Raw genomic sequence first — 16,971 nt, 5'->3', positions numbered from 1 at the left:
GTCAGTATTGCTTATAAAACAAACAAACTCCAGTAAACCCCATAATTGCAAAAGCAATAATGACAGATGGGTAGGAGCTGATGACCAGCTGAGTGCCCTTAACCCATGCCATCATTAACTCCTGGAAATGCCTGACCTTGAGGTCATTACCATTATTTAGCAGGGGAAAGACACAAAAGGGAAACAATTATCCTTTTATATGCTAAAAGTAACTTTATTCTGGGTAATATATAGTTCATTGTAATTGGTTCAACATGCCTTTAAAGTTTGTAGTAATTGGAGCTAGTAGTTAATTTCAAAATCCAACTACCCTGCAAAATAAGCAGGCAGAAACTTGCTTAAAAATTGCTACAGTTGTATCACAGCATTAATATTTTCTTCTGGGATGCACTTAGGGATAAGTGGGAATTTCGTGCTTGGTCATATTGATAATATTTCATAGCTCTGTAGAGTTTTTATCAAATTATGGAACCCTGAGTGAGCCAGCTCTTCTGTCATTTCTGCTGCAAGTTGATCACAAATAACTGAGTGTGCAAGTTTAAGAAGAGTACTTTTTGGTATGAAAAGAGAGTCTGTAACCTGATATTCTGGTTTACAGGATACTGTATTTCAATGTTAACATGCTGTGCTATTAGGATTATTCTAGTTATGTGCTTGGGGTTTTAATGCCTCTCATTGTCTATAGCACTTCTGTTCCATGACAAAATCTTAGTTATTGAAACCACATAACTTAAACCATCTTTTACCCAAAATAACATTTCATCAAATGCAAATTGTTTCTTGAAGTAACTTGAGTGTGAACTAGAACTGCAACCTCTTTGAGCGTTAAAATAGTCCTGAACATGCTTGAAATTTGTTGTTTGACATCTTTAATTATAAAAACCTAACTTTGAAACTTTACCTTTAGATGTGTGTGTTTATGTATGTAGGTGTTTTAAAATGCCATTTCTGTATGACTTCTAAACCTGTTGTCAAGACAACCACCATTTAATCTGGGGTTGTCTTTATTTAAAAATAGATTTGTAATGTTCATGTTCCTCAGAATATGAGAATGTAAGAGCAGTTCTTCAGATCTGCCTCAGAAAAGAAACAATCTCAGGAAAGTTTGGTGAAATTGCTGTTAGGAAGCATGTTTGAAATTTGATAGAGAAGAGCTGGGGTTTATTATTTTAAGTTTTAGTTTCCATTTAATTGATTATAATGAGAAACCATTAATACTGGTAACAGTAACCTGCTCTGGGTTTGAGTAATGGGGGGGCTGTTAGAGTGTGACACCAATGTGGGCAGAAAGGTATGAAGCAGTTGTTGAGGGAGAGCCCTAAGTAAGTCTGTTTGATTCCTGCTATATACTTAAATACATGATTAACTTAATTTTTTCTGAAAACTCCATAGAGTTTGGTAAGTTCTAGATATCATTAAATTAAACAAAATTATATGAAGTGTGGTGTCTTCAGAGTAGGAGACTTACTTATTTTTCCTACTAAGTAAAGCTCAGTTGATATAAACCTGTTCAACTTGGTAACAACATGATACTCCTGTCGCTGTCATCGCTGAATCTGGGGGACCGTAACCTGGGCATGTCAGATGGTAGTTACAAATTTATGGAAATGCTTTTTCAGAAATGCCAGGAAAAGGAAGTGTACTCTGATATCAAGCCTTGTTTCTAATGACATGAAAAAGTATGTCTGAAATATAATTGTAAATTATATTTTTTTATGGGCCAGTTAAATGTTGCAAAACTGCTGTCTGGAAAATTAAAGTTAGGTCAAATTATGGACATTTAATCTCCAAGAAGGAGTAGCCTAACCAGGTCTTTAACAAACTTTTAAAAATTGCTACTAAATTCATTGAAACCAAGCAGTGTTTCCTTCCAGCTGACACTTTTGAGTGCAGTGTTAAATATCCTTTCCAGAAATCCTTTTGTTTTCTTTTGAACATGCCCAATGGGAATGATCATAGTGAAGATATTCAGCAGATATTCTCACCATATCTCGCCTTTATCTTGTCCTATAGGAAAACAGTGGCTAAGTGTTGTAAACGAAAATAGGAAAACATGAATTCTGTATTTTAATCAAACCAATAATCCTGCCAGATACTGTGTTTTTGGAACATCACTTCACTTCTAATTTGCATTTATACTGTTCAGATTAATTGTATTAGTAATTGATTAAACTGTTTCAGATTCTTGATTAGTTAGTAAAATTGCTGGGGGCTTTTGTGATGTGACAGTTGCTGGAAAGAGACAGGTATCCTACTTCCAACTTTACTATTACATGCAAATTTGAGTTGTATTGCCTGTATTACTTAAAAGCTCATTAGATTTGCTATTTGTGTACAACCTTAGTATAGTTTACAAGCCATAGAAATTTACATCACATGAATATTTTCAGAGTATAACTCGTACTTCAACATGTCATAAATTCTATTTTTTTTAATCATTCTAACTTTACTCTTAAGTGCAGGAAGGAAAAGCATTTCTCTACCACTAATCAGTCCCATTTTCCTTTTCATAGATCTCAAAATCTGTTTCTTAGTAAGTATATTAGTGCACCCATCAGTGTTAGTGTTCCTAGGAATAACTGCTGTCCTTGTGGAAAAGACTGAAAATAATCATTTAGAAAAGCTTTATTTTAGAGAAGAACATTAGTATGTTATATTCTTGTGTTGATGTGAAAGACAAGTTTCATTGGTACATGAGAAAAAATGCATGGCATGGAGAAATAATAAATCTATCCTGGAAAGAAAAAAGCTGTATAGCCCAGCTGTTTCTTCCTTTATTCCTGTAGATATTTGATGAAATACTGTTTGTTTTTTTTCTGTGTATAGATCCTCTACAGACAAAGAAAGTAAGAAAGGTGCCCCCTGGTTTGCCTTCTTCTGTAAGTACTACATTTTTTTATTTATAGTAAACAAATTGGCTTAAATTGCACTCTCTTTACCTGACATACATACAAATGACTTAACTTTAGCACCGGGAAGTCTTATCTGCTGGACATGAACAGCTAGGCTAGGTAATTGGGAGTGGTTCTAGAGGACTAAGTACATATTTTATGTGGAATTTTTAGGTTTCATAGCAGTGATTTGTAGCTTGCTCATATGCTCCTACCCACTTGTCCCTGTCATTTGAATTCCTCTCTTGGGAAGAGAGCTGGGCCAGGAGCTGTCAAAGAAGATATCCTGTACAGGTCTTTTGATGTTTAATTAGTCATTATGTTGCTGAACAGGAGGACAGACAGAGATTAATAGCTGAGAATCTTAGAAATTTACATTTGTAATAATCCCAGTGGAGCTGAAGACATTAAGATTCGGAGGACATGTACAGCTCAGCTTGCCTCAGTAGGACTGAGGTTATTAATATGCATAAATCACTGAGTCAGATGTTCATTGTGAAGCCCTGGTGGATTTTAAAGCCTTCATTAAGCCTTTCCTAACTTCAGCCTAGCATCAGGAATGCTTTCAAGCAACTAGTTTGTTGATCCCTCTTTGCTTGAAAATTTATCCTTCGAGAATAAAGGGCTTTGATGAAAAAGGTTGGAAGGGTTTTGGTGGAAAAATCATTAATGGCTGTGATAATCTAATGCTATAGGGGTGTTTGGTGGTATTAAATATGCTTTATTCTTAAAAGGAAGAAAATTGTTTATAAATGAATCTGCATTTAAAAATCCACGTGAAGTGAAAAATCCCCAGTGAAGTGAAGGACAGAATTCTTTTTTCCGCGGCTCAGAACAAGCAGGAGGGGAGGGGGAAGCCCCGCTGCCTTGCCGGGTACATCTCTTTGTTGTGGAAATGGCTGTTGGGCTTTTATTTGGCAGTGCTTAACACATGGGCGCAGGTGCACTTGGCTGAGTCATAACTCAGAGCCGGATGGGCTGAATGGAACATGCTGCACAGGCAGCAGCAGTACAGTGGGAGCAAAATGGGTCTGAGCTTTCTATTTTGTATTGAGTCTGAAGGACGGATGGTGTCTTCTAGTCCTTGCATCTCCCCTGTTCTCTCCTCCCTCTCTTTCCTTTCTCCCTCCCCCTGCTTGCGGTGATATATACAGAAACTGGGATCTGAAATCTTATTTTAACCATACTTCCAGATGGAGCTGCGATAGGATAGACAGCCTGGGGCAGCTGTGCTCTGAACCTGCAGCCTACCTGGAAGCCAGGATTGCAGCTGCAGGCACTCTTGTGAGCTTTTGCTTGCATAAGCATTTGGACCCCACTAGAGGCTGAATAGCTGCTTGATAAACAAAATGAACACAATGCCTCAAATCATTATTCCCGAGGCCAGGAATATTCTTCTTCTTCCTTCCCCCCCCTCCACCCCCCCAGCTTTTTTTTTTTTTTCCTTCCCCTCCCTTCAGCAGCAGCTAAAAATAGTTTGGCAATTTACATTTTAACAGTTGCTTGTTATGTAGGGTGGCTTTACAGTCTAGCAGATGATTTCTGCTAGATTAACAAAAATATATTTAAAATGTCAGAGAAGCTAAAACACATAGCAGTGCAATTTTCATGTAATTTATTACTGTAATTCAAGGCAAGTAATAAAGCTTATGTTACATGCTTAGTATTTAGTAGCGTCAGCCAGGTAAAGAGATCATTTTTGCAAATGAAAAATTTCTCTCATTTCTCTTACTGGGCTTTTATTTTAAGCAGCAATATTTTTCAAACGGTTTTCATTTTATTCTTGTTCTGAGAGGAGAGTGGAGACAACAAAATGCTGATAAATTTTATTCATATTGACATCGTACTAATCTGCCCAGGAAAATGCAGTTACTGTGAATAATCAATGATTGTAATGCTGCAGATTTCTAGTGCTGTTTCTCTGTATTTCAGTGCTGAGGAGAGCCTAGAAGTAAAGCGATACATTTTGGAGGGGGAAAAAAAACAACCAAAACCTAAACAAAAAAACATGACAAGAGATATGTCGAAGATTACACAAAACTAGATCTCACTGAACATCATAGAAAATTTGAATAGATAATTATCTAAGTTGTCTTAAAGAAGTCAGAATGTATTGTGGGAAAGATAAAAATTGATTTAACTAATAGGTAGTAAAGAGAAGTTTAATTATAATATAGCAAGTGACAAGGAATATGATACCTGATGTTAGATATGTTTGGGGGGGGAGGATTATTTGGTTTTTAAATTGTGTTTCTAAAATATTTTCCGCTGTGTTTTTATTTTAGTGTAGGGCTACCATGTCCACAGATGCTCAACAGTAATTTAATTTCCTAGTTAGCTGTAATTTAATAACAATTTTTTTTTAAAAGTCTTTCTCTAGTTGTTGTATTTGTAAGGTATTCTCTGCAGTTACTAGCCTTGAGGTTTATGCAGCTTTGTATGTTCTTATCTGGACTTAAAGTAAATACAGTTCCAGGGAAAACTGCTAATGAATTGTTTATTTGCTTTTTGGAATGGAACTCAAATCTGAACTTGTCCTTTTACTGTTAAAATGAAATGCACCAGGCAAATGCATTTTTAAGTTTTCCTCTTGTACGTTGCTAGGTGGTGAGTCATTGCCCAAAACATTCTGAATGTTGAATGCAAGCATTTATGTTAAACTACAGCTACTAAATGTAAAGCTGTATTGGGATGATAAAAACTAAAAAATCAGTAGTTTATTTTTTCTCACTGTTAGCTCAAGCCAGGCTTGAGTGAACAGGAAGTTTATGATGTGCCGTTTATGTTGTAGCAGAGGGAAAAATACTGCTCAGTATGTTACATTATCCTCAGAGATTCAGAACTGCTGTATTTCTGAGAATGTTTGTGATTGTAGGAGTTAACGGTAACTAAGCCAAGAAACTAATAACTGTCGCTAATTGACGGGGCTAAGATAGGAAGAGCAGAGTGTCAGGGTTTTCAAAGAGCTGCTCTGTCTGGGGAGGGAGAAGAAAGAAAAAGTAAGGCGTACTTGGAAACGCACTGGGAGAGTGCCATCTAATTTTGTATGGACTGTGAGTAGGAACTTACTGTTTGCGTATGCGGTCAGAAAATATTTTGAACTAGTAGTTATGACTAATACCATAATCAGTAGCTATCGTGCGGCCATCGTTCTAAGGAGAGGTGTGAATACACATCATCGTTCTTTTGCCATTTAATTAGTCTCATGTCAGAGAAATAGCCTGAAATACATTAAGTGTTTTGATTTTTGTTACAGTAAATCAGCTGTGACACACAGGCACAAATGTCTGATTATTTTCTGTGTAGTGTCATTTCTAATTGTTTTTGGTGTTTTAGACTTTACAGAGTACTCGAGATTATCAGCTATTATTAAACTTTGGGCTGCCACTTACTCATTTGACAAATTGTTACTATATGCTTTTCTAAGACCGGGTCTTGTAAATTCAAACTCATGGTTTTCAATATATTTAAGGCAATTTATATCTAGATTTTTAGGGGTTCACCCTGTGTAGTATGCATATAGTCCATGGGTAGTAAGTAATCATGAGAATTTTTTATGTGGCAAAGCTAGACAATACTTGATTTACATTTAAGAAACTTCTCTTTTTGATGTCATTCTAGTCTTACAAGATAGAGCTTGAGAAATATATTTCAAGATGTCTCGTAAAGATACCAGTGGTATCAAAAGAAAAATAATAGATCCTTCTCTCTTTTGTGCTCCCTCCTTTCTTCATCCCTTCTGCAGGTGAGAGGAAATCATGGAGTGGAAGGACTGAATATTTATCTGAAACCAGGGTTTTGAGCCTTTAATGTTCAGATTGTATTAAAAATAATAACATTTGCAAGCTGAGAGGACTTTCTTTAGAGAATTATCCTCAATAATAGCAAGCTCAAAAGTGTATTAAGGCAGCCTGGTGTAAAGCAAAACTCTTTTATGAGGTCTGTGGCTCTGAAAAAAAAAACTGGAGTGTCCTGGGTGGCTATTTTGTGTGATGTTTAGGTGTCTGTCATGTCGTTTAACTGGCCTTCTAGAAGGACTTGGTTGGGGTTTTATTTTTTTGGTAAGGATTGTCAGACTTGGTGTCAAAACATAAAAAGCAGCATTTAGCCTGTGCAGAACTCTTCTGAATTGCCTTGCACAACCAAGTGATGCATTCAGCTGTCACTTGTCTTTAGTACCCAACACTTTCAAAGGCAGCAGTAAATTGCCTGACCCTTGTCTCTGCTGTGTGTTCTAGTAGGTAATTTTAAGTAACAAAACTGAGCAAATAAATCCTTATGGATAATGCAACACAGAACTTGTAATTTCCTCTTGTCTGGGTCTTCCATCTTGCCTTCTGCTTCATGCTCGTTCTTTGGTCACTTGATTCAAGTGCCACCATCTGCATCTGTGGGCTTGAACAAAAGGGAATATATAAAACCTCCAACCCTCAAATGATTGCCGACCCAAGTAAAAGTGTTTTGTTGAGATTTAATGTTTAATAAGTAAAAGACCTGCTTTTTTTTGATGTAGTGCTTAGGGATATGGTTTAAGGTGAATCGTGTAGAGTAGGGTTATAGGTTGGACTTGGTGATCCTGAGGGTCTTTTCCACCCTGGATGTTTCTGTGATTCTGATTATCGTGGTTGTTTCCAACATGGCCTTTATTTGAAGTGTATCTGAAAACCGCAGTTCCTCAGATTGTATCATTCCACCCACTCCCAGCTATATGAGGACATTTAGCTGTCATTTAGCAGCCCATTGCGAAGTGCTATTGTGAAGGTTCGGATCAGGTTCCCACTGAATTAGGGTGAAGGTACTTAGCTGATCCTCTCCTAATAGTTTGTTGGGTTGGTTTTGTTTTTTTTTTTTTTGTGGGTGGGGTTGTTATGGGTGGGTTGTTTTTTTGTTTGGGTTTTTTTGAGGAGTGTGTGTTTGGGTTTTTGTTGTAGTGTTTGGTTTGTTTTTTTTTTCAATTACAAATGACTCCTTTTTCCCAACTAGCTATCCTGTTCTCTGACTGTAGTGAACTGTTGTGAGGTTGTTAAATTGAGAGAGCTTTTCTGTGGAAATCCTGCATATACCTACCTGAAGGATGTTTGACTCTTGATAGCTTGCTTGGCTTAATTTGTGAAAGAACTTTTCTCTAAGCAGCAAGCTGGAGTACAGAAGGGAAGAGATACGAGGAAATACATGCTGAGGCACAACTAGCCCTCTGCATTTTAACAAGCAATCTTCTAAAGCTTCTCTGACACTGAATTATTTAATAAATTCCAAAAGTGTGTGTTTATACATTGGGCTGGGCTCAGGTTTTGACTCTGGAGCCACCTACAGGGAGCTAACACAAGTGCAGATGTGGCTTCAGGGTTTTGATGAGGGGAGAAAAAACTGATTCAGTAATCAAAGAGTGGAATGATGCTAAGGTTGGACCAGCAGAGGGATCCTTTAATCATTTCTTAATTCTTCGAATATATTTTTAATATATATTTTGAGTTGACTTGAGTGAAAAGATTTTTAATTCGAGTAGTCTTTTGGCAAGTTTCACTAACTCCTCCTAAATTTTAGGTTTAAAAATTCTTTTAAGGTCTATACACATTCTTAGATTTGGTGGGTTTTAGTGCATTTGAGGATGATTATTCCATCAGAGGCCACCAGATAATCATTTATTGGCTCAGGATAATAAATGTGGTTATTTACTTTTTAATGTAGATATAAGTGAAGACATCTATATAGAGGTTTTCAAACCTTAGGTACTAAATATTTTCAGCAAAATAATAAAATTTGCTGAGTTTGAACAGTGTCCTATCAAAACTGCATTTGAAAGATTTTGAAAAAGGTTTTAAAGCCATCTGAGATAAATTGTTTTATCTTAGATCCTTAAGGATATGACACAGAGCTCTTTTATCTCTCATTCTTCTGGTTCTAGTAAAATACTTGGGTGAAAGCTTAACCATCTGTAACTCAATATTATTTGGAAAACTATTAAAAGAGAGGTTTCCTATCTGTAGTTTCAAATGTGTTTTTTAAAAGCCAGTTGTATTTTTACCCATACTGTCATAGGTAACTGAAGGTCTTTACAAAAATAAGAAAAAAAGCCAACCAACAACCACAATTAAAAGACAAACTTCTTGAACAGGAAAACCACAAAACTATTTAAGCTCTTGCATAGATGAGTGAATTAATTTGCTTAAGATGTCTTCCCTTAGATGTTGAGGGGTAGGGAGAGTTGCCTATCGAATGTAGTCTGCTGGGTTAAATTGTCTTGCGTACAATTAGTCTGCTCTGTCCCTGCTGAACAGCATACTTTGTGGTTGGTTAACAACAGAAGGCTTTTAAAATAAATTAACATTTACTTAACTGATTAATGACATAGAGGACAGGATAATGAGCAATATGTTTTCCCCTTAAAATGGCCAGGTTTGCTTCTTAAGACATAAAATCTTGTCTATTCTAACAGCTACATTATGCATGATATTGAACACATCCTTCATCAATGATGGTAACTATATCTGGCCTTGCTATATTTAATCATCATAAATGCTTGGGTTTAAAATAAATATTGGGAGTCCTGAGATGCACAGAATTACTTTTTTTTTTTTACTGAATTGCACAAGAGAAGCAGTCCACAGTTGCTATGTATATTTTAATTAGCAACAGGTTGGTTAGTATCAGACTAATTTTCTATGAATTTGTCTTTTATCTTCTATTCCTTGCCATTATTTCAGTGGGGTCTGTCTCTCCCAGTCAGCTTCCAGTTTTCTTGGAACTGATAAGAATTTAATCACTAGTGAAACTTCTGTTTCTCTGTCAAATGTGGTTGAAATTGATAAGTTCCAACCTTATGGTGGAGTGGGGTTAAAACAGGAGACTTGTAGAGCAGTTGCCGTTGCCGATTTCCAAAGATAGCAGGTTAATAACCTCACCCCTAAGAAATTAAATGGAAATTACTGAGAACAATAGAACTGGCATCCCCAATAAAAGCAGGCTTGGGCTCTTACTAGGTACCATGTTTTCATCAGGATCTAAGCCAAGTCTCTGTGAGGAAACTCATCGGTTACACTTCAAGTTGCTTTTGTTGATGAAAATGCAACTTGAATGTCTAGTTGCACAGAATTCTTGTGAAAGAATTGGCTGCTTGTTCTGTTTGAATAGAATGGTTTAAAATAATAAAACTGCGATTAAAAGCAGCACTCTTTTTAAAGTATCCTGATATTTCTGGTTTGTTGTGGAACATGTTTGACCAGAGGATGGCTCTCCTCTGTTGAGACAGTTACATAATTATCTTTCATGTGGTACAACTTTCAGTGATCTGGGGGAATTATGTTTATTTTTTATAAATTCAAGTGATGGGTTACATGTGTTTATTGTGTGTTTGCTTTGTGGCTCTGACAAGTGAAACAAGAATGCATTTCACAGAACAGTTTGTTTTCAAGGAGAACATGTAGCTCATTCACAAAATTTCTTAGTGTTGAAAGTCTTTGAAAACATTTTCCTGCAGGTAGCTTGGTTTATTATTAGGTCAGTATTTTGATCTACGTCAGCTTTCATAATCTCTTTACATACTTTAGAAAACAGGCAGTTTATTGTTTTTGACACACAGTACAGGGTCATGAGTGGAAACAATTCAGGCTACAAAGTGCATGTCAGTTCAGTGCTCCTCTGCTGACGGCATGTCTGTCTGAAATCAAGTTTAAAAAATTGGCCCTGTCTCCAGCTGACTTGTTTTGTCAGACTGAGTCATAAGATTAACCCTTGACTGGTCACCAAGGAAAAATGGAGTAAACAACTGTACCCAGTACAGTATTGCTGATCCAGCTATGATTCATTTCACTGTAACATGATTCTCTTAAGAAAACAAATTTCAGAGCAGCTGTTGCTTGGCTTAAATGGAGATTATAAAAATTGCAACCACAAACCAAAAACTCACTTTGGACTTTAGGAGCTTCTGGAATAGTTATCTGGTAGTAGTTCCTACAAATAGAATTATTGGTAACAACATTGCTATTTTTGAGCAGGCTTTCAAATTCTTTCATTTTAGGTTTTATTTTTCGTCTTTCCTGGTGAAAGTAGACTTCCATGAGTTGAAGTTTGATATGTTTCAAATTATGGTCTGATCTTGTGAGTTGAATCCATGTGGCAAATGGCCTGTGAGAAACAGTGTTTTCATACAGTAGATGTAGAGCAGATACAGTGATAAAATTTCAAGTATTGTTCACAGAGTTTTATTCCCAACAATGTAACTGGGGGTAGGACAACTAATTCCCTTTTTTGTAAACTCAAACCATTATTCTGATTTGTGAGGAAATAACTTGGGTGCAAATTCCTGTATTGCCTCTGTGGAGGTACCAGTCTTGAAATCAGTTTGTCTACAAACAGCGTTTGCAGTGATGTTGCTCAGTTTTATTGGTGACATTGTGCTTTTGTCTGAACTCATGAGATGGTGAAAAATGTGCATGGTTTTGATGTACTGATAAATGCTGTGTTAATAAATATTACCAGTTAATACTGCCTATATTTTTTGTTACAACGGCTCCGCACAAATATAGGGCAGTTGTAATGTGAAGCTTCCCTCCTGATGCCACGGAGAACAGTAATTTTTTTCTGATGTATCTTTCAGTGTTTTTCCAAGTCCTTGTAATATGGGTGGATAATGTTCATTTCTTGAGAGAAGGATTTGATTGTGTTATCTCAAATACAGCTATTCAGAAAATCGGGCATGTGTGCACTGAGGTGCAATAACAATGGCAACAATGTTGATCATAGTCTCCAAGAACTGACTGCAGTTACTCTGGTGTAGGATTTTTAGTGATTTAAAAACTTTGTGCACCTCAGAAAAAAAAATCCAAACTTCTTTAGTTCTTGCAAGCTGAAAGTGCCTTTTCCAGTGTTTAGGATTTTTTTTAGAGTTGTGCATTAGTCCAAATTAGTGATTCTGATCTAGTGTGCTATCAGAAGTAGCACATGCAAAGATCTGAAGATCTTTTAGCGTATCTCATCTGTAGAGACCTGAACGTTAGTGAGAAGCTTTAAGAAATGGCAGTTAGCTGCAAATCAAAGCTTCTTAAGGACTCTCTGGGCTCTAAAATGGGTCTTTGTGGTCCCCAGGGGAAGGAGGAAGCCGCAAGTCACTCTGCAGGCCTGACTGTTTAATAGTCTGAAGTGTAGTGATGTTCTTTTTTGCAGCTGCTGCTGGTATGCCTTTTGTATTGGAGAAGAGTTCAGTTATCGTTAGGTTTACTGCACGGTTAGTGTTCTGGAGGTGTAATTTTGTCTTAGAGCAAAAATGAAAGCGTTCTTTATCTGATGTAAACTTCAGGATGTGTTTGCCAACATGCTCTGAACACAGGTCTCCTAACTGATTGAAAGAGTTTTCTGAAAAAGCTTTGGAAGATGGTGTGAATATTTTTTGTCAGTATCTGCTGTATATTCTCCATATTTACAGACAGCAATAGTTACATCCTGAGAAAACCCACCAAGATTTTAATCTGACCATAGTGTTCTACTGTAGTGAATTTGGCACGCTTGCAGAACGTTTCAGACACACGAGGTACTTGACAAAACGAAACAAATTTCTGCAGCTTGCTTTCGCTGCAAATTGCAGCATTGAACTTTGCCCATTTTCCCCCCATATCCTGAAGTATTTTCCTGCTTTTGTCAGGAGGAAGGCAGGGAGAATGCACAGCATTGGCAGTTGACACAGTTAGAGGTGGGGAAATGTGGTTTTGCTTTAACCTTTTTATTCCTGGATTAAAATCTGTATCTGACTTGCCAGGAGCTCAGTTAATAACCAAGTGCATTCATGTGTAGAGAACGAAGAAGTGTACGCCTCGTTAAGAGTTAACGTTAGTTAATGCCGCTGTTCAGTGAAGACAAAAAGGTTTAACAGACAGAGACAAAGTGCAACTATTGAGGGGTTTTCGTGCTGGAGGTTGCAGTCTGTTTGCTGTATTGTATAATTAACATTTTTGTCATCTGCCAAAGTTGTCTGGGTCCCTCCCTTTTCTTTCCTTTCTGATATGGACGCAAAATTACTATTTTTTCCTACAGTACACAGGGAGGCTGGACTCATGCTTCTAAAGAACCGTCATGCTTTGTACACCTTGTCTTAAAGAGGGAGTGGGGATGAGCCCATACAATAGAAATACTTACATGATTTTTAAGTTATTTTAAAGCTAAGTGTCTTGTGTACGTGTTGCCAGTGTCTAAGGCTCTTACACAACGTACGGCCTGCCCTGCTTGTTATCAGGCAGCCTGTGGCACGGTGGCTGTGCTGGGGGCGGTTGGAGGGGGCCCTGAAAGCGCTGCCTGGGTGCTCTGGCTCTCCCGTGGGACCCGCTCCCCACTTTGCTTTGGGAGGCTTTGCGAAAGTTGGAAGCAACTTTAGGCAGAGCCAGATGGCCGTGTGGCTGCGTCAAGCAGCGTCTCCGCTGCCACAAGTGCTCTAATTTAATTAAAACAAAAAGCAGAGGATTAACCCGCTCAGGACGTGTCCATTAGCTGGTTCCTCGTGGCCAGCAGCTCCCTGGGACGCGCACGCTGATCGCGGGCGGGTGTGGACCTGGGGTTGCGGGCTGGTGCGCGGCAGTGCCCCCTCCCTCCGCCGCTTGGCCCAGCCCGGGCCGGCGGGGCCCATGCTCGCCCTACCCCCGCGCCTGGCCGGAGATGGTTCAGTCCTGCTTTGCATAAGTCGCCTCTGAGGCGCTCCATGTGCGCGGGCGGCGCGGAGCGGCGCGGGCGGCCGGGCGGGTGGATGTGGTGGAAGGAGGCGGCGCGCAGCAGCCCGGCCCGCCGCCAGCCTCGCCATGTACTGCGCGTACCCCGTTCCCGGCGTGGGCAGCAACTCCCTCATGTACTACTACAACGGCAAGACGGTAAGGGCGGCTGCCTTTGTTCGGGAGCTGTGGAGCGCCGGGCAGCCGCGGCCGCTGGGCAAATGCGAGTTCGGAGTGCCGGGCGTACCACAGTGCTGAGCCTCAAGAGGGCCGGGGTGTGGGGGGCTTCAGGAGCGGGCTGCTCTCGTGCTGGAGCGAACGGGGGACGAGCGGCCTCTGGGAGAAACTACACCGGGGTTGCGTGGTGGAAAGTCTGCTCACTTCTGTACGGAGAGGCCAGGTCCGGCTCCGTAGGAGCTCGGGGGACCGCAGCCAGGCGGCGCTCCCGGACGGGACCGCTCCCGCCCTGTCCGGGCCCGGGACCGCTCACTGGGGTGTCGCGGAGTATAGTGAAGTTCGGGTTCCTGCGCGCTTGCGACTTCTCCTTGGTGTTTGAGTTGGTTTTCGTTTTACGTTTTCGCGGAGCAGCCTTGCCCAGCGCCCTTCAGTAACTGCTAATGGCCGGGTTCTAAGCCCGCACCACCGTGTTGCCGGGCGTCAGTAAGGGCCGGGCTGTCGGGCACCGAGAGCACCGTAGCCAGCCATTAAGGCTGCTTTGCCCGATCTGGCCGTCTGACTTGCCGAGGCCACTACAGCCACTGGAGGGAAAAGAAAAAATACTTGCAGAGCCCGAAAAAGTGAAATCTCTGATTTTTTTTTTTGTGTGCAAGGGCTGGCATAGAGTGGTGAATAAAACACGGTGGTCTTTTTCAGTCTCTTGATATTGTCCGTGGCTTTGCCTTTTTTTGTGATAAAAATAAATAGGAAAAACGGAGATGCTATTACTGATCCTTTCCGTGGGTTTTGTTGTTTTGGTATTTTTACTGCTGTTTCTCCTCTCATGGGCCTGCGTGAGCTTTGCCTTCATTAGTAAAGTTTTCTGCCAGGAATTTTCTTGAATGATAATTAAAGCGTTCATGAAAGACATTGTGTCTGAGCTGCTTGAGTAACGAAAAGATACTGGAGGAGTGGTTAGGGGAACGAGTAAAACCACTTGGTCTCTATTTCATTTCCTTTGGTATAAATGCCAGCTGTCTTTCAAATATGAAATTATTTTTCTTTCATGTCTGCTCCTAGGCTAAAGCAGTCTGTTTGAAGTTTTATGTGAAGATATATATAAGACTTAAGTAAAATTAACTGTACAATACCCCCGAAGCAAAGGGAATATAACTTGCATGGAGTTTTGATTTTATTCTTTCTAGAGCACAGATCACTCTATTACAACATTTCTCTTTGTTCTTGTAGCAGGAAAATAGGCTTTGATCTTATTAAGTATTTCCAGGCATATAGTAGATGGAAGTGCTGGTACTGTAGAAGAGCATTGCTTGAAAATTGATAGCATGTGCCTGTTATGGGTCAGAGGTGACCTTTATGAGCTTGAAGAGTTAGTAAATAGATGACAAATCATATGACGATCCTATATCATGTTGCCCGGGGTTTTTTTGTTGGTTTGTTTGGTGTTTTGTTTTGGGTTTTTGTTTGGTTTTTTTTTAATGCCTCCCTATCTCTTAGCATTTTTTCCCGTAGGAATTTTGCAAATTGGACTAAACTACTAATTTATATATACTTTTTCAAGTTGGGGAGATTGGTTTTTGTGCTACAGTTTTTGGTGTGTGTGCCAGATCTTTGTAAGAACATTTCTGTAACGAGAGAACAGAACACACACCCTAATTGTGATGCCTTACTGCTTTTATTCATGTTGTTTGATCAGTTATTCGTTGATAGTATGCATCTCATTGACTTTATTTAGATTATTGTATTAATTTTTTTTAGACTGTCAGTCTTTGCTATTTGCTGATGTAATCAAATCGGATTTATTTACACATAAAACAAGTGGGAATTGACATGCAGAAATGAGCGATTTGGACTTTTTATTCAGTGTGTTTTGTTCTCTTCATATTAGTAAATTTGTAAGTCAAAAGAAAACTTAATATTAAGCTTTAAAAGTATATGAACACCCCACTAGTTGGTCATGTATGCACTGGCACCTAAGTTTAAAAATTAATTTGGGAGTTTTGGTATTTGAAAGGGGTTGGGTTTTTTTGTTGTTTCTGTATATTTTAGGAGGGACACGTGAAAAGTAGTGTTTTAATACAAATCTCTTTCTAAGGAGTAACATTTTACCATTACGTGCAATAGATGTTACCAAAAAAAATATGTTTGAAGAATTCTCGCCAAATTAAAAAGAAAAAAAATCTTGTTCTGTATTGTAAAGGGAAAAAAAAACACTCTTGCTGAACTAGAATTTTTCCTGTTGTGTGGTAGTTTTGTGGCAGTTGAGGGGTTTTTGTTCTTTTTTTTTTTTTTTTTTTTCTTATCCTTTTCTGTTGATATATAGAAAATATTCTCAGTTCATGGAAGGCTCACAAAAATTTACTACAGAGCTTTTTGGAAAAAGAATAGTTAAAATTACATCTATTCTTAAAAATTTGTCATCTTTTTCTTTCAGGAGCTATGCTGCAGAGTCAAAAAAATCCAAACACTTAAACCCTTATTAAAAAGAGAAGCTTCAAAATTCTATAAGTAGAAATAATAGCACAGATTTAAATTACACATTTTTAATTTATTTTGTGGTTTTGTTTGGTTTAGGTTTTTTTAAACTGAAAAATGACTAGGCAAACTTTGTCCTTCACTAGAACCTTTTCATTTAATTTTTTAAAAGTGGAATAGCACCAAAATAATATTTAAGTAATGGGAATTTTAAATAATATTTAAGTAATGGGAGTTTTATGTCTTCTTTGTGTATGAAGAGCGAAAGACAGAGTTGAAGGATTTACACTTTTTTTCCTTCCTTTCTTCTATATGTTTACCAGAAAATATATTATTTTCTAACCATAATACAGAATTATTTTTGTAAAGATTATAATAGACTAATGTCTGTTATCACCACAATAAGTCAATTTCAGGAGCAGTAGTGATTATATTTTGGTTTATGTCATGTATAACTGCTATTTCATATGAGAATAAATTTGTGGGTAAGTTACATGTTATTATTGTGTTCTGAACGTTGTATGTGTTACCTGATACACCAGTCTATGTATGGGTGGGTTTTATTATTGAATAATTATTTGTTTTTCTCAGTATAGGCTGAGATTTTAGTGATCCCCTTTCAAAGGTGGAGTTACTGCATCTTTCACAGTAGGTTTCTACAATGCCTTCTTAAAAAGGGGGGGTGGGGATGAGCACATATATAGATATTTTAGCATATATCTAATTCTCTGTAATTTTTT

General features: G+C 38.3%; 1 protein-coding gene across 13 annotated transcripts in view; it reads left to right on the top strand.

The window, feature by feature from the left end:
- TCF12 (transcription factor 12) overlaps positions 1-16,971 on the top strand; it is a 204,110-nt gene that overhangs the window by 150,818 nt on the left and 36,321 nt on the right. For 10 of the 13 annotated variants that reach the window (XM_064157538.1, XM_064157543.1, XM_064157540.1 and 7 more), the window contains exon 9: positions 2,827-2,879. In XM_064157538.1, the coding sequence (XP_064013608.1) occupies positions 2,827-2,879 (53 nt within the window). Of the gene's footprint in view, positions 1-2,826; positions 2,880-13,557; positions 13,742-16,971 lie in introns of those variants that run through there. The other 3 variants (XM_064157545.1, XM_064157544.1, XM_064157546.1) reach the window with 2 other exon arrangements.

Source organism: Pogoniulus pusillus, chromosome 17 (assembly GCF_015220805.1).
Source record: "Pogoniulus pusillus isolate bPogPus1 chromosome 17, bPogPus1.pri, whole genome shotgun sequence".
Taxonomy (NCBI): domain Eukaryota; kingdom Metazoa; phylum Chordata; class Aves; order Piciformes; family Lybiidae; genus Pogoniulus; species Pogoniulus pusillus.
This window is presented reverse-complemented; position numbering and strand designations above follow the sequence as displayed.